Genomic DNA, 19,177 nt, shown 5'->3' with positions numbered 1-19,177 from the left:
ACACATCATTACCGTAAATCCCGTCAATACATCACTGCCAGAGACTGGGGAAATCTGGGAAAATATTTCCTCAGTGCTGAGGGAGCGCCGCACTGTCAGAGGGTCAGTGCTGAGGGAGCGCCGCACTGTCAGAGGGTCAGTGCTGAGGGAGTGCCGCACTGTCAGGGGGTCAGTGCTGAGGGAGAGCCGCACTGTCGGGGGGGTCAGTGCTGAGGGAGAGCCGCACTGTCGAAGGGTCAGTACTAGAACATAGAACATAGAACAGCACAGCACAGAACAGGCCCTTCAGCCCACGATGTTGTGCCGACCATCGATCCTCATGTATGCACCCTCAAATTTCTGTGACCATATGTATGTCCAGCAGTCTCTTAAAATGACCCCAATGACCTTGCTTCCACAACTGCTGCTGGCAACGCATTCCATGCTCTCACAACTCTCTGTGTAAAGAACCCGCCTCTGACATCCCCTCTATACTTTCCTCCAACAAGCTTAAAACTATGACCCCTCATGTTAGCCATTTCTGCCCTGGAAAATAGTCTCTGGCTATCAACTCTATCTATGCCTCTCATTATCTTGTATACCTCAATTAGGTCCCCTCTCCTCCTCCTTTTCTCCAATGAAAAAAGTCCGAGCTCAGTCAACCTCTCTTCATCAGATAAACCCTCCAGTCCTGCCAGATTCTGGTAAACCTCCTCTGAACCCTCTCCAAAGCATCCACATCTTTCCTATAATAGGCCGACCAGAACTGGACGCAGTATTCCAAGTGCGGTCTAACCAAAGTTTTATAGAGCTGCAACAAGATCTCATGGCTCTTAAACTCAATCCCCTTGTTAATGAAAGCCAAAACACCATGCTTTCTTAAAGACCCTGTCCACTTGGGTGGCCATTTTAAGGGATCTATGTATCTGCACACCAAGATCCCTCTGTTCCTCCACACTGCTAAGAACCCTATCCTTACTCCTGTACTCAGCTTTCAAATTCGACCTTCCAAAATGCATCACCTTGCATTTATCCAGGTTGAACTCCATCTGCCACCTCTTAGCCCATCTCTGCATCCTGTCAATGTCCCGCTGCAGCCTACAACAGCCCTCTATACTGTCAACGACACCTCCAACCTTCGTGTCGTCTGCAAACTTGCTGAGCCATCCTACAATCCCCTCATCCAAGTCATTAATAAAAATTACAAACAGTACAGGCCCAAGGACAGAGCCCTGTGGAACACCACTCACCACTGACTTCCAGGCAGAATATTTTCCTTCTACTACCACTCGCTGCCTTCTGTTGGCCAGCCAATTCTGTATCTAGACAGCTAAGTTCCCCTGTATCCCATTCCTCCTGACCTTCTGAATGAGCCTACCATGGGGAACCTTATCAAATGCCTTACTGAAGTCCATATACACCACATCCACAGCTCGACCCTCATCAACTTTTCTAGTCACATCCTCAAAGAGCTTGATAAGGTTTGTGAGCATGACCTGCCCCTCAAAAAGCCGTGTTGACTGCATTTGATCAAGCCATGCTCTTCCAGATGGTCATAAATCCTATCCCTCTGAATCCTTTCTAACACCTTGCAGACGACAGACGTGAGACTTACTGGTCTGTAATTGCCGGGGATTTCCCTATTTCCTTCCTTGAGAGGAATTACATTTGCCTCTCTCCAGTCCTCAGGTACGACTCCAGTGGAGAGCGAGGATGCAAAGATCCTCGCAAGTGGCGAAGCAATTGCATTTCTCGCTTCCCAAAGCAGCCGAGGACAAATCTGGTCCGGGCCTGGCGACTTGTCAATCTTAATGTCTCACAAAATCTTCAGCACATCAGCTTCCTCTATCTCTATCCGTTCCAGCATGCACACCTGCTCTTCAAAGGTTTCATTCACTACAAAGTCCGTTTCTTTCGTAAAGACAGAAGCAAAAAACTCATTTAGGGCTTCCCCTACCTCCTCAGACTCCACTCACAAGTTCCCTATGCTATCCCTGATCGGCCCTACTCTTTCTTTGACCATTCTCTTATTCCTCACATAAGTGCAAAATGCCTTTGTGTTCTCCCTAATTCGTTCTGCCAAGCCTTTCTCGTGCACCCTCCTGGCTCTCCTCAGACCATTTTTGAGCTCCTTCCTTGCCTGCGTGTAATCCTCTCTAGCTGAACTTGACCCTAGCTTCCTCCACCTATGTAAGCTACCTTCTTCCTTTTCACAAAAAGCTCCACCGCTCTCGTCATCCAAGGTTCCTTTATCTTACCCCTTCTTGCCTGTCTCAGAGGGACATATTTACTCATCACTCGCAACAACTGTTCCTTAAACAGTCTCCACATGTCTATAGTGCCCTTACCGTGGAACAACTGCTCCCAGTCCATGCTTCCTAACTCATGTCTAATCGCGTCATAGTTTCCTCTTCCCCAATTAAATATCCTCCCATTTTGCCTAATCCTCTCCTTCTCCATAGCTATGTAGAATGTGAGGCAGTTATGGTCACTATCGCCAAAATGCTCTCCCACCACAAGATCTGATACCTGCCCCGGCTCGTTTCTGAGCACCAAGTCTAGAATGGCCTCTCCCCTCATCGGCCTGTCAACGTACTGCGTTAGGAAACCCTCCTGAACACACCTTACAAAAACAGCTCCATTCAAATCTCCTGCTCGAAGGAGGTTCCAATCAATATCAGTACTGAGGGAGTGCCACACTGTCAGAGGGTCAGTACTGAGGGAGTGCCGCACTGTCAGGTGGTCAGTACTGAGGGAGCGCCGCACTGTCAGGGGGTCAGTGCTGAGGGAGTGCCGCACTGTCGGAGGGTCAGTGCTGAGGGAGTGCCGCACTGTCGGAGGGTCAGTGCTGAGGAATCATGGGAACTCTCTCTAATGTCTTTGCTAATACCCATAAAAATAGAAACAATTATTTTGAGTTTCCTGAAGCCCATATCATCAAGGTCTGTCTCTCGCACATTGGCTGCTTTGAATGTGTCTTTCTACTTGTAACATTTACTAATTGAGAAAGAACTATTTAAAAAACCAAGTATTCCAAAGATTGCTTCAGGTTTTGATAAGCATGTGACGTCGCATCATTGTAAGCATTGTTTCTACAGCTGCTTATTCAAGCAGTACATGGAGTGTCGTGTGCAGACAAACTGGAGCTGAGCAGTTGTGTACAAATGGAGCTGTGGTTTGATAACTGGTTACTATTCCTCAAACCAATGTGTTACCCCTCACTGAGATAGCATTGTGGAAATCAAGCCACACTATTCTCAGAGTCTGTGTAAGAGTCGAAGATTCTGAAATAAATACAAAGATTCCTCAACTTTCCTGATGTATAGACCCAAGTTGAGACAGCAGAGACCAGGTTTCTGTATTTAATAAGAATCACGACAAATCATTACCATCAGAGATCTATATCACAGGAAAAGGCCCTTCAGCCCATTTAGTCAGCAATACTCAAAAACAACTACTTGATCTGCTCTAGTCCCACTTGCCAGCATTTGGCCCACAGTCTTATATCTAAACATTTCTTTCACATTATGACGGTTTCTGACTCTAGCTGCCTTACAGGCAGTGAGTTCTAGATTCCCACCACCCTGTGAATGATTCAGATTTTCCTCAATCTCTAAACTTCCTGCCCTTACTTTAAATCTATGTCCCCAGGTCATGGATCACTCCAGCAAAGGGAAATCTTTCTTCTCTATTTGGCCCGTTCACTTTTATCTATCTCAATCGCGTCCTCCCTCAGTCTACTCTGCTCTGAAGAAAACAGCCCAGACTGACCCATCTCTCATCATAACTGAAACTAGTAAATCTCCTCTGCATAATCTTGAGTGCACTCCTTTCGGGAGGGAAACTGCCATCCTCACCTGGTCTGGCCTACACGTGACTCCAGGCCCACAGTGATGTGGTTGACCCCAAACTGCCCTCTGGGTAATTAGGGCTGGGCAATAAATGCTGCCTGGTCAGTGACACCCTCACCCCAAGAATGAATAAAGGAGCCACTGAAGGTTGGCCTGCAGGTGCAGCGGGCTGTGAGGAAAGCTCATGGCACACTGGCCTTCATAGCGAGAGGATTTGAGTATCGGAGTAAGGATATCTTGCTGCAGTTACACAGGGCCTGGGTGAGGCCACACCTTGAGTACTGTGTACAGTTTTGGTCTCCTTGTCCAAGGGAAGGGCATTCTCACTATTGAGGGAGCCCAGGAAGGTTCGCCAGACTGATTCCCGGGAAGGCAAGACCGACATATGAGGAAAGACCGGATCGACTGAGCTTGTATTGAATTTAGAAGAATGGTGGAGAATCTCAGAGAAACTTATAAAATCCTGATGGAACTGGGCAGGGTCGATGCAAGAAGAATGTTCCCAATGTTGGGGAAGGTCCAGAACCAGGGGTCACAGGAGCTGGATGTGGTCCTTGCGATTAAAGGGATCAAGGGGTGTGGGGAGAGGGTGGGAATGGGATGGTGAGATTGTACAATCAGCCATGTCTGTATTGGATAGTATTGCAGGCTTGAGGGGCCAAATGGCCTCCTCTTTCTATGATGAACAGTCAGACCCTGGGAAGCATCAAGGAGCAGAGGGACCTTTGTGTGCCTGTCCACCTGGTCCCTTATGGCAGTGGGAAGGATGTTATTAGACAAGGCAGAGATTTTTACCAGCAGGGAGGTGGTGGTGTAACTGTGTGAAAATCTGATTAGTCCACAGCAAGAATAGTGTGTTCTGGAAACCATGTTATATGAGGGATGAGAGTTTTTTTTTTAAAATTCATTCTTGGGGTGAGGGTGTCACTGGTCAGGCAGCATTTATTGCCCATCCCTAATTACCCAGAGGGCAATTCAGAGACAATCACATTGCTGTGGGCCTGGAGTCACATGTAGGCCAGACCAGGTGAGGATGGCAGTTTCCTTCCCTAAAGGGTGTTAGTGAACCAGATGGGTTTTTTCAACAATTGGCAATAGATTCGTGGTCATCATTAGATTCTTAATTTCAGATATTTATTGAATTCAAATTCTACCATCTGCCATGGCAGGATTCAAACCCTGGTCCCCACAATGTTATCGGGGTCTCTGCATTAACAGTCCAGTAATAATACCACTGGGCCATCGCCTCCCCCTTATATTGGCTGCTCTTCAGTCGTCTGGTACCTCTCACGTGGCACCAGAGAAATTGAAAAATATCGCCTGCCTCCTTGCTATTTCCTCCCTTGTTTCACTCAATAACCTGGGATACATTTCATCCAGCCCGGAGATTTGCGTGCTTTTAAGTCTGTCAGACCCCTCAGAACCTCCTCTCTGTCTCTGCTAATTTCTTTAATTGTGTCATAGATCATCTCACTAGTGGAGATCAATACCATAAGAAACAAGACCGGCAGTGGGCCATTCAACCCCACAAGCCTGCTCTGCCATTCAATAGGATCATGACTAATCCAAGATTCCTCACATCCATTTCCCGCATTTTCCCCACAACCCTTGCTTCCCTGACTGATTAAGAATCTCTCACAGCTGTGAACATACACAAGGTCTCTGCTCCCAGAGCTCTCTGTGGCAAGGAGTTCCAAAGACTCTCAACCCCCTGAGAGAGGAAATCACTCTTCATCTCAGTCTTAAATTGGTGCCCCTTTACCTTGAGGCTATGGCCTCTGGTCCTCGACTTTCCCATGAGGGGAAACACCCTCTCAGCATTTAACCTGTCAAGCCTACATGTTTCAATAAGATCACCTCTCATTCCGCTAAACTCCAGTGAATAAAGTTCCAATCTGTTTAACCTTTGCTCATAACACAATCCCTCCATACCAACAATCATCTTAACGAACCTTCCCTGAGCATCCTCCAACAAAGACAAATTATTCATTTAGAACCAAAACCACACCCTTTGGCTCCACACACCATTTACCACTGATCCTTGATGGGCCCTACCCGTTCCCTAGTTATCCTTTCCTCATTAATGTACTCAAGATAACTTCAGATTCCCTTTACTTCAGATTACTTTACCTACCATTATGTTTTAATGCTGCCCTTTCGCCCCATCCAATTTCTTTTATACAGCCCCTTTCTCAACCATCAAGCGCCGCCAATTGTGGCGCAGACAATGGAAGGGCTTGAAGGACTGTATCAGTTTTAGGAAATGTGGCAGCAAGATCCCAGCAACAGCACAGTGGTGTGATGTTGATCGAGGGATAAGTCATGGTCAGGATGCTGAGGAGAAATTCCCCGTTCTGCTTCAGAACTGTGCGCCAGGATGTTTCACCACATCATCCTGAACAGCTGGCAAGAGTTTTACCAACACAGCCACATCTACAACTGACCTCTTCTCTGGAAACTTCCAGCTGAGGGAAACCCCTCAGGTTCTCAGATATCTCTTCAGCTTGAGAAATAGTCAGCTAATTGTCTCAATCGCAGGAATTAATCCATTCAACAAACATTTTAAAGGCACGGATTATCTGGGCACTAACACACTGCTGTTTGTGGGAGCTTGCTGTACAACTTCCTTCTATTACAACAACGTTTAAACTTCACAAAGTACTTGCTGGAGAGGCTCAGCAAGTCTGGCAGCATTCTGACTCTTCTTCAGAATTGGTCACTGGATCCAAAACATTAAGCTCTGCCTTAGTTTCACAGATACTGCTGGACCTCTTGAGTTTCTCCAGACAGTTCTGTCTTTGTGATTCAGATGTTCAGTTCTCTGTTTTATTCACAAAGTGTTCTTCTGGCTGGAAAGCTCTTTGTCACATCCTGAGACTGGAAAAAGGAGCTAGAGATCTACGACGTCTTTGGTTGACTGATCTGGATCTCCCAGTCACTGTGTACTGTTTCCCCCATCCCCCGTCCCCAAACTCACTTCTTTAGATCGAAGACTGTGATCCGATTTCCAACTGGACTGATGACAGAGTTTCCATCTGGTGAAAAGCTCAGGTTTCCATGGCGATAAACTGTCCCCAGCAGATTCGAGAACTGACAGGAGTAAAACACAATGGTCAGTGAGAGAGCTGCACATTGTCCAGCAGAAACGACAGTGACCAGAGGGGATGCAAGAACACATTACCACCGGCTGTATAAATAGCTCTCTCTTTGCAGACCCAGCTGCACCCAAAGCCCCTCCCAAACCTCTCAGTCCATCTACTATCAGGTATGGGATCAGTTTTTCACTGTACATCTTATCTCTCCCTGTTATAACCATGTACATCTCGATCAATTCTTCCCTCAATCTTCATTTGTCCAAGGAGAACTCCTTTTCCATCCTTACCCTGGAACTAAACACCCTCATGCCTAGACCACTCTGTGAATTTCCTCACTACCCTCTCAAACACATCCTTCCCAAACCATGGTGACCAGGATGGCATGGAAAGGATGTTCCCTCTTGCGGAAGAATTTGGAACTAGAGTTCACTGTTTAAAAATAATAGGTCACCAATTCAAAACAGAAGCAAGGAAACATTTTCACCGAGAGGACTGGGAGTCTGTTCCTGAAAAGATGGTGGTAGCGGAGTCTCTGAATATTTCAGAGAAAGGTAAACAGATTCTTGATAAGCCACAGGTTACAATCAGATCAACTGTGCTTGTGCTGAATGTGAGAGAAGACTCAAAGGGCTGAATGGCCTGCTCCGGTTTGAATATGTGAGAGTCATCAGTCAAATGGAGAATCAGGGAAACATTACTACCACCTGGGGGTGGGGGTGGGGGTGGGGTGTCTCACTTGCAGCGAACCAGCACAAGCACAACAGCCCCATCCTGCATCAAGTGGGTGACAGGCACCAGTCACTCCACAGGGGAATGTGAAACATGGAAGACAGGAGCAGCAGGAGGCCCTTCAGCCCTTCAAGCCTGCTCCGCCATTCATCACGATAATGGCTGATCATTCAACTCAATACCTAATGCTTTATCGCCATAACCTTTGATTCTGCAGACGCTAACCTACACCCCATAACCCCTCACCCCACAGCAAGGGAGACCCAGAAGGGATCACAGAATCCCTATAGTATAGAAACTGGCCATTCAGCCCATCGAGTGCACAGCAGCCCTCTGAAGACCATCCCACCCTATGCCTGTATCCCCCACGGTTAATCCACCCTGACCTGGAGCACCCAGAGAGAACCCACACAGACCCGGGGAGAGTGTGCAAGAACCCCCCTCCCCCTCGAGGAGAGTCGCACACCCTCCCTGAGCTCTCACCCCACAGCCTCAGCCTCTCCCTAACCCCCGGCCCTCACCCTGAAGCTAAATTTCATTCTTTTTCCTTTCGATGTTCCCGCGTGGCCTCTTCGCACAGACTCCCAGTCCTCCGCGGCACTTCCGCCCTGCTGTGACACACTTCCCTCGCTGACGGGACGTTTCCGCCCCGCTATCCTCCCCAGGGGGCCAGCCACTTCCGCCCCGCTGTGACATTCTTCCCTCCGTCATTTGCGCCCTGCCGTGACGCTCTTCCCTCCATCATCAGGCATTTCCGCCCCACTGTGACACACATCCCTCCGTCATCAGCCATTTCCGCCCCGCTGTGACACACATCGCTCCGTCATTGTGAGCAGAGATAATGGGAACTGCAGATGCTGGAGAATTCCAAGATAACAAAATGTGAGGCTGGATGAACACAGCAGGCCAAGCAGCATCTCAGGAACACAAAAGCTGACGTTTCGGGCCTAGACCCTTCATCAGAGAGGGGGATGGGGAGAGGGAACTGGAATAAATAGGGAGAGAGGGGGAGGCGGACCGAAGATGGAGAGTAAAGAAGATAGGTGGAGAGAGTGTAGGTGGGGAGGTAGGGAGGGGATAGGTCAGTCCAGGGAAGACGGACAGGTCAAGGAGGTGGGATGAGGTTAGTAGGTAGATGGGGGTGCGGCTTGGGGTGGGAGGAAGGGATGGGTGAGAGGAAGAACCGGTTAGGGAGGCAGAGACAGGTTGGACTGGTTTTGGGATGCAGTGGGTGGGGGGGAAAGAGCTGGGCTGGTTGTGTGGTGCAGTGGGGGGAGGGGATGAACTGGGCTGGTTTAGGGATGCGTTGGGGGAAGGGGAGATTTTGAAACTGGTGAAGTCCACATTGATACCATATGGCTGCAGGGTTCCCAGGCGGAATATGAGTTGCTGTTCCTGCAACCTTCGGGTGGCATCATTGTGGCAGTGCAGGAGGCCCATGATGGACATGTCATCTAGAGAATGGGAGGGGGAGTGGAAATGGTTTGCGACTGGGAGGTGCAGTTGTTTGTTGCGAACTGAGCGGAGGTGTTCTGCAAAGCGGTCCCCAAGCCTCCGCTTGGTTTCCCCGATGTAGAGGAAGACACACTGGGTACAATGGATACAGTATACCACATTGGCAGATGTGCAGGTGAACCTCTGCTTAATATAGAAAGTCATCTTGAGGCCTGGGATGGCGGTGAGGGAGGAGGTGTGGGGGCAAGTGTAGCACTTCCTGCAGTTGCAGGGGAAGGTGCCGGGTGTGGTGGGGTTGGAGAGGAGTGTGGAGCGGACAAGGGAGTCACAGAGAGAGTGGTCTCTCTGGAAGGCAGACAAGGGTGGGGATGGAAAAATGTCTTGGGTGGTGGGGTCGGATTGTAAATGGTGCAAGTGTCGGAGGATGAGGCGTTGTATCCAGTGGTTGGCGGGGTGGTATGTGAGAACAAGGGGGATCCTCTTGGGGCAGTTATTGCAGGGGTGAGGTGTGAGGGATGTGTTGCAGGAACTGCAGGAGACGTGGTCAAGGGCGTTCTGGACCACTGCGGGGTGTAAGTTGCAGTCCTTGAAGAACATGGACATCTGGGATGTGCGGGAGTGGAATGCCTCATCCTGGGGGCACATGAGGAATTGGGAATAGGGGATGGAATTTTTGCAGGAGGGTGGGAGGAGGTGTATTCTAGGTAGCAATGGGAGTCGGTGGGCTTGCAAGTGGACATCAGTTTCTAGCTGTTTGCCTGAGATGGAGACAGAGAGGTCCAGGAAGGTGAGGGATGTGTTGGAGATGGCCCAGGTGAACCTGAGGTTGTGGTGGAAGGTGTTGGTGAAGTGGATGAACTGTTTGAGCTCCCCTTGGGAGCACGAGGCGGTGCCGATACAGTCATCAATGTAACAGAGGAAGAGGTGGTGTTTGGGGCCTGTGTAGGTGCACCAGAGGGACTGTTCCATGTCACCTACAAAGACGCAGGCATAGCTTGGGCCCCCACTGCATCCCAAAACCAGCCCAGCTCGTCCCCGCCTCCCTAACCTGTTCTTCCACTCACCCATCCCTTCCTCCCACCTCAAGCCGCACCTCCATTTCCCACCTACCAACCTCATTTCGCTTCCTTGACCTGTCCGTCCTCCCCGGAATGACCTATCCCCTCCCCACTTATACTCTCCTCTCCACCTATCTTCTCCTCTCTCCATCTTCAGTTCGCCTCCCCCTCTCTCCCTATTTATTCCAGAACCCTCTCCGATGAAGGGTCTAGGCCCGAAACGTCAGCTTTTGTGCTGCTGAGATGCTGTTTGGCCTGCTGTGTTCATCCAGCTTCACACTTGTTATCTTCCTCCGTCATTAGCCATTTCCGCCCTCCTTCTATCATCAGAGATAATGGGAACTGCAGATGCTGGAGAACCTGAGATAACAAGGTTTAGAGCTGGATGAACACAGAAGGCCAAGCAGCAGGAAGGCTGACATTTCGGGCCTAGACCCTTCATCACCACCACCCCCCCCCCCCCCGTGACACACTAACCCCTGTAGCCTGATGAGATACTCCATTTCCCTCACTCAGTGACCTACTTCTCCATTAAAAAATACATCTTTAAAAGAAACCAGAAACCTGCACGATCAGTGTTGGGTTTTAAGGCCACTGACCTTCACTATTAGACATGATGACAGTAAGCAGCCATTGAACCCATCAGCCATGCTCTCCTATTCAGTAAGGTCATGGCTAATCCTCATCTCCACTTTCCCACCTTTCCAATTCCCGAAATGATTAACCTCCTACCCCATGACCTGCCTTCCCCCTCACCACTGCCAGCCAGGAGATTCGCTTCACGTTCACAGACTGGGTGAGGGGACAGTAAGAAAGGTTTCTCAGGGCATAGGCTGACACTTCATTTTTAAATTCATTTCCACATTTAACAATGTATTACTGTCACACTAATCCCCATCTAGCGTCACCCCATCTTAGTTCCTTGATAAAGAATGCTAACTTCCCACAGTGCCTAATGGGGGCTAATATTTTTGTTTTGTTCAATGTGGGACCGCATTTTAGGAATAGCCATCAAACAGTTAACAAACTTTTTTATTTAGCAATGGCCAGGGTGAACAAACTGCATTTTGAGACCAATCTGCATTTGGGAACGTAGAGAAGTTTCTTATCTTTCAAGCAGCAACAGATTTACAGTTGTTATCACTGCACCCATACTATACAGGAGTAGAATTAGGCCTTTCGGCCCATCAAGTCGGCACCATGTGATCATTTCTGATACATTTCTCAACCCCATTGTCCTGCCTTCTCTCCATAACCCTCGATCTCCTCACCAATCAAGAAACTACTTCTCTTTGTCTTAAATACATTCAGTAGCTTGGCCTTCACAGCCATCAGTGGCAATGAGTTCCATAGATTCCACTAGCTAAAGAAATTCCTCATCTCAGTTCTAAATGGTTGCCCCCTTACTCTGAGGTTATGCCTACAATTCCTAGTCTCTCCAGACACTGGACACTTCAAACATGGGGTCATAACTTAGTCAGCAGCCTCCTGAGTGGCACCTTATCAAAGGCCTTCTGGAAATCCAAATAGAGTATGTCCACTGGCTCTCCTTTTATCCAACTTGCTCATTCCCTCCTCAAAGAGTCCAAACATATTTGTCAGACATGACTTTCCCTTGAGAACACTGAGCTGATTCAGCCCTATTTTACCGTGCACTTCCAAGTTCTCCACAATCTCAGCCTTAATAAAGGACTCGAAAATCTTACCAATGTCCAAGGTCAGCTGAACGGCCCTAGTTTCCTGTAAGGATCGTTCAACCTTACTGGTCAGAACCGAATCCACATGTTTAGGAGCGAAGGCACTAAAGGATGTTGGATAACACAATTGGCATTGATTTTAGATTTTTGAATAAAGAGATTAAGTTTAATGCATACACAAATCTAAATACGGCATAACCAATAGTAAGTGATCTTTTGACAAATTACAATACAGTTGTTCAACTCCCAACGATGACTGGTCTGGTCGGGAGGTGCAAGGCAACTTTTCACGAGGCAGCATTGTAAAACATTGACCCTGTCATTGTTTCCTTTGGTCAGTGTCCTTGGGGCCATATCCAGTCCTCGGGGCTGTATCCAGTCCTTGGATGTGATATCCTTTGGTCCTGCTTGGAGTCTCAGCAGGAAGCAGCTGCTTTTTTTAGAACATAGAACATAGAACATAGAACATCGAACAGTACAGCACAGAACAGGCCCTTCAGCCCACAATGTTGTGCCGACCATTGATCCTCATGTATGCACCCTCAAATTTCTGTGACCATATACATGTCCAGCAGTCTCTTAAATGACCCCAATGACCTTGCTTCCACAACTGCTGCTGGCAACGCATTCCATGCTCTCACAACTCTCTGTGTAAAGAACCCGCCTCTGACATCCCCTCTATACTTTCCACCAACCAGCTTAAAACTATGACCCCTCGTGCTAGCCATTTCTGCCCTGGGAAATAGTCTCTGGCTATCAACTCTATCTATGCCTCTCATTATCTTGTATGCCTTAATTAGGTCCCCTTTCCTCCTCCTTTTCTCCAATGAAAAGAGTCCGAGCTCAGTCAACCTCTCTTCATAAGATAAGCCCTCCAGTCCAGGCAGCATCCTGGTAAACCTCCTCTGAACCCTCTCCAAAGCATCCACATCTTTCCTATAATAGGGCGCCCAGAACTGGACGCAGTATTCCAAGTGCGGTCTAACCAAAGTTTTATAGAGCTGCAACAAGATCTCACGACTCTTAAACTCAATCCCCCTGTTAATGAAAGCCAAAACACCATATGCTTTCTTAACAACCCTGTCCACTTGGGTGGCCATTTTAAGGGATCTATGTATCTGCACACCAAGATCCCTCTGTTCCTCCACGCTGCCAAGAATCCTATCCTTAATCCTGTACTCAGCTTTCAAATTCGACCTTCCAAAATGCATCACCTCGCATTTATCCAGGTTGAACTCCATCTGCCACCTCTCAGCCCATCTCTGCATCCTGTCAATGTCCCGCTGCAGCCTACAACAGCCCTCTACACTGTCAACGACACCTCCGACCTTTGTGTCGTCTGCAAACTTGCTGACCCATCCTTCAATCCCCTCGTCCAAGTCATTAATAAAAATTACAAACAGTAGAGGCCCAAGGACAGAGCCCTGTGGAACTCCACTCACCACTGACTTCCAGGCAGAATATTTTCCTTCTACTACCACTTGCTGTCTTCTGTTGGCCAGCCAATTCTGTATCTCAGAACTTCATACCTGATAACCAACCTTTTACCTGTAGTGGCAAGGGACCGGTGCTGTCATTCGCTCAGTTTCTGCCTCACCTTGGCAATACTCTCCTTCTGAGTGTTTGCACATGCCCTGAGTCCTCCAATCCATATACCCAGCATCTTCAGGTACCCTGTCCTGCTGGTGAATGAGATAAAGGATCGGTCAGCCTAGTTCCCAAAGAAAACTGCCTCATTCTTGTCTCAATTTACCTGGATTTTCGAGGCCACTTTGAACTGATCACACATGCTCATGAGTCAGCGCACTGATAACAGATCTGAGTAGAACAAGGATACGTCATTCATGTACAGGGAGGCTTTGACCAGCAGGCCTCCTTTGCCTGAAATAGTCACCCCACTGTGGCTCACATTCTTCCTGATGGACTCAGCAAAGGCTATACAACACACAAATTCGGTGAGAGAATGGGCAGTGCTACCTGACTCCAGAGCTGGTCGAGAAGCTTTTTAATTCCTGCCATTTGATTGAGACAGCACTAACAATGTTGGTGTAAAGCTGTTGGATCCAATTGCAGATTCCCTCCCCAAAGCCAATTTTGGAGAACGTGGCCCCGGTGTATGTGCACAGTATCCTGCCAAAGGCCTTCTCCTGGCCCAGTCTGATGAGACAGGTATTCATTCCTTTGTACTGCACATAGGCGGTGGTATCCCTGAGGAGCATGCAGCTCTTAGATCTTCCTGCCCAGTACAGCACAGGTTTGGCCGGGGTGAGTCACTGATTTCAGAATAGACCTGACCTGGTTGGCGATGACCTTAGACAGGATTTTGTAGTCTGCATTAAGCAGTGAAATTGGTCACCAACTTCAGATTTTCTCCCTTTCTCTCGCTTGTAGATGAGGGTGATGATACATTTGATCATGGATTTGCCGATGGTACCTGACAGAAACACACTGTCATACACCTCCAGCAGTCGTAGTCAGTTAATCAAGTCCCACAGAGCAGCCAGAAGACTGTCACTTCCATGAATTTTACTCTCTTCAGAGGACTCAAGAGCTTTGGTCAGCTCGGCCAGAGATAACGGCTGGCCCAGCCTGTCCTGCATGCTGTCATCTAAGACCTCCGTGGTAAAGGACAGGAACGACTGGGAGGCTGTGCTGTCTGTGGGCGTCATGCCATATATTCTGGCATAAAAAGATTTGCTGATCCTCAGGATGTCAGACTGAGATGATGTTACCGATGTCGCAGAGCTCTCCCTGTGCACCTTCTGGAAGAAGAAACATGAGCATGTCTCATCTTGCTCCACTGTGCAGACCCTGGACTGGAAAATTATTTTGGGGGCATCTGAGGCAAGGAGCAAGGCTTGCTGGCGCTTCACCTCCTGGAGACCCTGTGTGACATCGACCCCCATCACCTACAGCAGGAGTAGGATCTGTATGGGTTTCTGGAGTTTGAACAGTTTTTCCCAACTCTCTGTCTCACCTTCTGCACATCTTTGTGAATAATTGGCCTCTTTATGACCCCCTTGGAGATAACAAGAACCGCAGATGGTGTAAGTTGGAGTTGACACAGTGTGGAGATGGAGGAACACAGGTCAGGCAGCATCAGAGGAGCAGGGAAGTCGATGTTTCAGGTCAGGACCCTTCTTATGACCCCCTTGGACTGTTTCCTATCAGTCGGCTGGAGACTTAAACAGGGGTCTGATAGCTCTCCAACCTGTGAAATCACTTTGTACTTCCTCAATATTTTCTGGGGTAAAATGTTTCACATTCAGCTCCCACACTCCCTTGCTGGCCTGCTGGTCATCCTGTAGGAGACAGTAATCAGAGAAGGACGCTGGCTTTACATCAGTGGATCTGACTGAGAACATGCAGCATGCAAACAGGAAATCTATCCTTGAACAGATAGATCCATGCGGCCTCACACCGTAGGAGTGCTGAAAACATCCTGCAACTTGGTGCTTTTCGCGATTTCCATCAGGAATATGGGCATGGCGCCCAGTTTGCTGTCAGCCCTCCCGGATCACCCACCTGCATCCATGCTGCTGTTGAAGTCTCCAGCCGGAATGATTGGCCTACCACCTCCTTAACTTTGGAGATGATGATGTTGCCTCCTTGCAGCTGAATACCCAGGCTGGAGGAATGGCGATCGTATTCCCCTCACCCCACCCCCAACCATATCAAAGACCCATGGGCCCATAATCGTGACCATTTCCTGTACCTGCTGAGATGTGGGGTCCTGCACTCCTGCAGAAACAGGAGGCCTGCTTTAATTTTGGCCAAGTGATCCAACTTGGAGACACAGTGCAGAGTGACTTTAACACAACGCACATGAAAAATGGTTTTGAAAATCATCACTGGCTTTTACCCACTGGACAAGATCGTGCCCAGTTGGGTGGGGAGGTTGTTGCAGCCTTGCAAGCCTAGGGGAGGCATTGTCCCTCGCTCAGTCCCGAGGGAGCTGTCTCCTTCCTCCCTGGCACAGGGGGCATTGACACCAGATCGAGACATGGGGACAAGGATGAAGCCAGGAGGGTGCAGGTCTGATGTGGACAGAGCTGCTGTCACGCTCTGCTCTGAGTTCAGTGCGTTGCTGCTTCCAGTGGCCCAGAGCTGCAGTGAAGTGAGTATCTTACTGGTTCCTGATGACTGCTGATTGGGTTTTGTGAGGGCTGGGGCGGGTGCTTCTCTCCTTCTCGCCTGTGGGGCTTTTTGTCTCTTTTTCTGTCTGTGGCCTACACCTTCACCGTGAGAGGAGACGTTGGTGTGTCCTTCATTTCTTCGTGCACAGTAGAGGGCCCCACATGGCTTTCCTTCCCAGATGTTCTCCACCTTTGTCCACTCCCTGGCTCATACTGACATCTCAATGTCTGCTACAGACGAAAATAGATTTCTTGTCACTCACCAGTGAGAGTCTCATCTCACTGTTCAACACATTGATGGAGAATCAGAAGTTTTGCTTTTGACGTTGAAAGTCACATTTCTGCTGATCTCACCCAATTTTCCCAAAGAGGTTTATAGGATCATGAGGGGCATGGATAGGCTAAATAGACAAGGTCTTATCTCCAGGGTGGGGCAGTCCAAAACTAGAGGGGCATAGGTTTAAGGTGAGAGGGGAAAAGATTTAAAAGGGACCTAAGGGGCAACTTTTTCATGCAGTGGGTGGTGCGTGTGTGGAGTGAGCTGCCAGAGGAAGTGGTGGAGGCTGGTACAACATTTAAAAGGCATCTGGATGGGTTTATGAATAGAAAGGGTTTAGAGGAATATTGGCCTAATGCTGGCAAATGGGACTGGATTAATTTAGGATATCTGGTCAGCATGGATGGGTCGGACCGAAGGGTCTGTGTCCGTGCTGTACAACTCCATGATTCTAACAAGGATTCTCAGCCTGTTCCCATGTGAAGGAGGAATTCCAGCTGGCTCGGGGTGCAGCTCAAAGGTGTACACGGTACACCATCAAATGATTAAATAGTCAGGAAGGCAAATGCAACTTTGGCATTTATTATGAGAAGAGTTGAATATAAAAGCAGGAATGTACTACTGAGGCTTTATAACGCTCTGGTCAGGCCACGTTTGGAGTATTGCGTGAAATTTTGTGTCCCATATCTCAGGAAGGATATATTGGCCCTGAAGTGGGTTCAGAGGAGGTTCACGCGAATGGTCCCAGGAATGGAAAGCTTAACATATGAGGAATGTTTGAGGATGCTGGTTGTGTATTCGATGGAGTTCAGAAGGATGAGGGGGGATCTAATTGAAACTTACAGAATACTGAATGACCTGGACAGGGTGGATGTTGGGAAGATGTTTCCATTGGTCGGAGAGTCTAGGACCTGAAGGCACAGCCTTAGAGTAAAGGGAAGACCTTTTAGAACAGAGATAAGGAGAAACTTCTTCAGCCAGAGAGTGTGAATCTACAGAACTCACTGCCACAGAAGGCTGTGGAGGTCAGGTCATTGAGTACATTTAAGACTGAGATCGAGTTTCTTGGTTATCAGGGGGATCAAGGGTTACGAGGAGAAACTGGGAGCACGGGGTGGAGAAAATTATCAGCCATGATTGAATGGCAGAGCAGACTGGATGGGCTAAATGGCCTAACCTCTGCTCCAATGCTTTATGGTCTTATCCACTGTAACTAGGCCTCTCAATATTCTCTAAGTTTCAATCAGATTCCCCCATCCTTCTAAATTTGATTGAGTGTAGGCCTAGAGTCTGTAACTGCTCCTCATATCACAATCTCCTCATCCCTGCGATCATTTTAGTAAACCTCCTCTGCACCCCTTCCAAGGCCAGCACATCCTTCCTTAGGTCCAGGACCCAGAACTGCTCAAGATATTCCAAATGTGGTCTGACCAAAGCCTTATGCAGTCTCATCAGTATATGCTGCTCTTGCATTCTAGGACTTGTTCAATAAATGTTAACATTGCATTTGCCTCCTAACTGCCAACTGAACCTGCATCAGTGATAATGGGAACTGCAGATGCTGGAGAATCCAAGATAATAAAGTGCGAAGCTGGATGAACACAGCAGTCTCCTGAGCATCTCCTGAGATGCTGCTTGGCCTGCTGTGTTCATCCAGCTTCACACTTTATTAACTGAACCTGCATGTTCAGCTTAAGTGACTCCCAAATCCCTTTGTGCTTCACGTGCAAAGCCTTTCCTCATTTAGAAAGCAAACAATCCACACCTCGATTCTTCCTACCAAAGCGAATAACCTCACACTTTCCCACATTGTATTCCATCTGCCACTCCTTTGCTCGCTCTCCCAGCCTGTCCAAGTCCTCCTGCAGCCTCCCACCTCTTCAACACTAACTGTCCCACCACCTATCTCTGTGTCATCTACAAACGTAGCAACATTGCTCTCAGTTCCTTTATCCACATCATTAAATGTATAACGTGAATAGTTGCGATCCCAACATGGATCCCTTCAGAACTCCACTAGTCACCAGCTGCCACCCTGTTAAAGACCCCTTTATCCCCACTCTGTGCCATCTGGCAGTCAGCCAATCCTCTGTCCATGCCAGTACCTCGCCCCTCACACTGTGGGCCCCTACCTTATTTTGCTGCCTCCTGTGCAGCACCTTGTCAAAGGCCTTCAGACATGACCTCCACTCGATGAAGCCACGCTGACTCAGCCCTGTCTTACCATGCACTTCCACGTGCTCCACAATCTCAGCCTTAAAAACAGACTCTCAAATCTTACCAGTGCCCGAGGTCAGCCGAAGCGGCCTGTAGTGTCCTGTCTTTGGGGAGATGTCAGAGGTATGTTCTTCACACAGAGAGTGGTGGGTGTGTGTGGAATGTGCTGCCTGCAGTGGTAGTGGAGTCAGATACTTTAGAGACTTTTAAGCGACTCTTGGATAGGCACATGGAGGGTAGTAAAATGTAGGGTAGGCAGGGTAGATTGATCCTAGTAGGATAATAGGTCAGCACAACATTTGTGCTGTACTGTTCTATGTTCTATGTCTTCTACCTCCCTCCCTTCTTAAACAGTGGGGGCGTTACATTGGCCATTTTCCAGGCCTCTGGGACCCTCCCTAACTCCAGTCATTCCTGAAAGATCACCACCAAAACTTCAATCTCCTCAGCTATCTCCTTCAGAACTCTAGGGGAGAGACCATCTGGTCCAGGTGATTTATCCACCTTCAGATGCTCACCTTCCCCAGCACCTTCTCCTTAGAAATGGCCACAACACACACCTCTAGCCACTGGCTGTCTTGAAGCTCTGGTTTGCTGCTGATGTCTTCCGCTGCAAACACTGACAAAAAGTACCTGTTCAGTACCTCTGCTGTTTCTTCGTTCCCCATTATTACTTCTTCAGC

General features: G+C 48.5%; 1 protein-coding gene across 1 annotated transcript in view; it reads right to left on the bottom strand.

Moving 5' to 3' along the window:
• Positions 1-8,301, bottom strand: part of pwp2h (PWP2 small subunit processome component) — a 33,851-nt gene extending 25,550 nt beyond the window's left edge. Inside the window, exons 1-2 of the mRNA XM_059650077.1 lie at positions 8,176-8,301; positions 6,808-6,920 (exon numbers count right to left, since the gene is read on the bottom strand). Coding sequence (XP_059506060.1) covers positions 6,808-6,920; positions 8,176-8,193 — 131 coding nt within the window. The 5' untranslated portion in view covers positions 8,194-8,301. The remainder of the gene's footprint in view (positions 1-6,807; positions 6,921-8,175) is intronic.
• Positions 8,302-19,177: the final 10,876 nt, after the last annotated feature.

This window comes from Stegostoma tigrinum, chromosome 12, assembly GCF_030684315.1.
Source record: "Stegostoma tigrinum isolate sSteTig4 chromosome 12, sSteTig4.hap1, whole genome shotgun sequence".
Lineage (NCBI taxonomy): Eukaryota > Metazoa > Chordata > Chondrichthyes > Orectolobiformes > Stegostomatidae > Stegostoma > Stegostoma tigrinum.
Note: the sequence above shows the minus strand (reverse complement) of the source record. Positions and strands in the feature narration are given on the sequence as shown.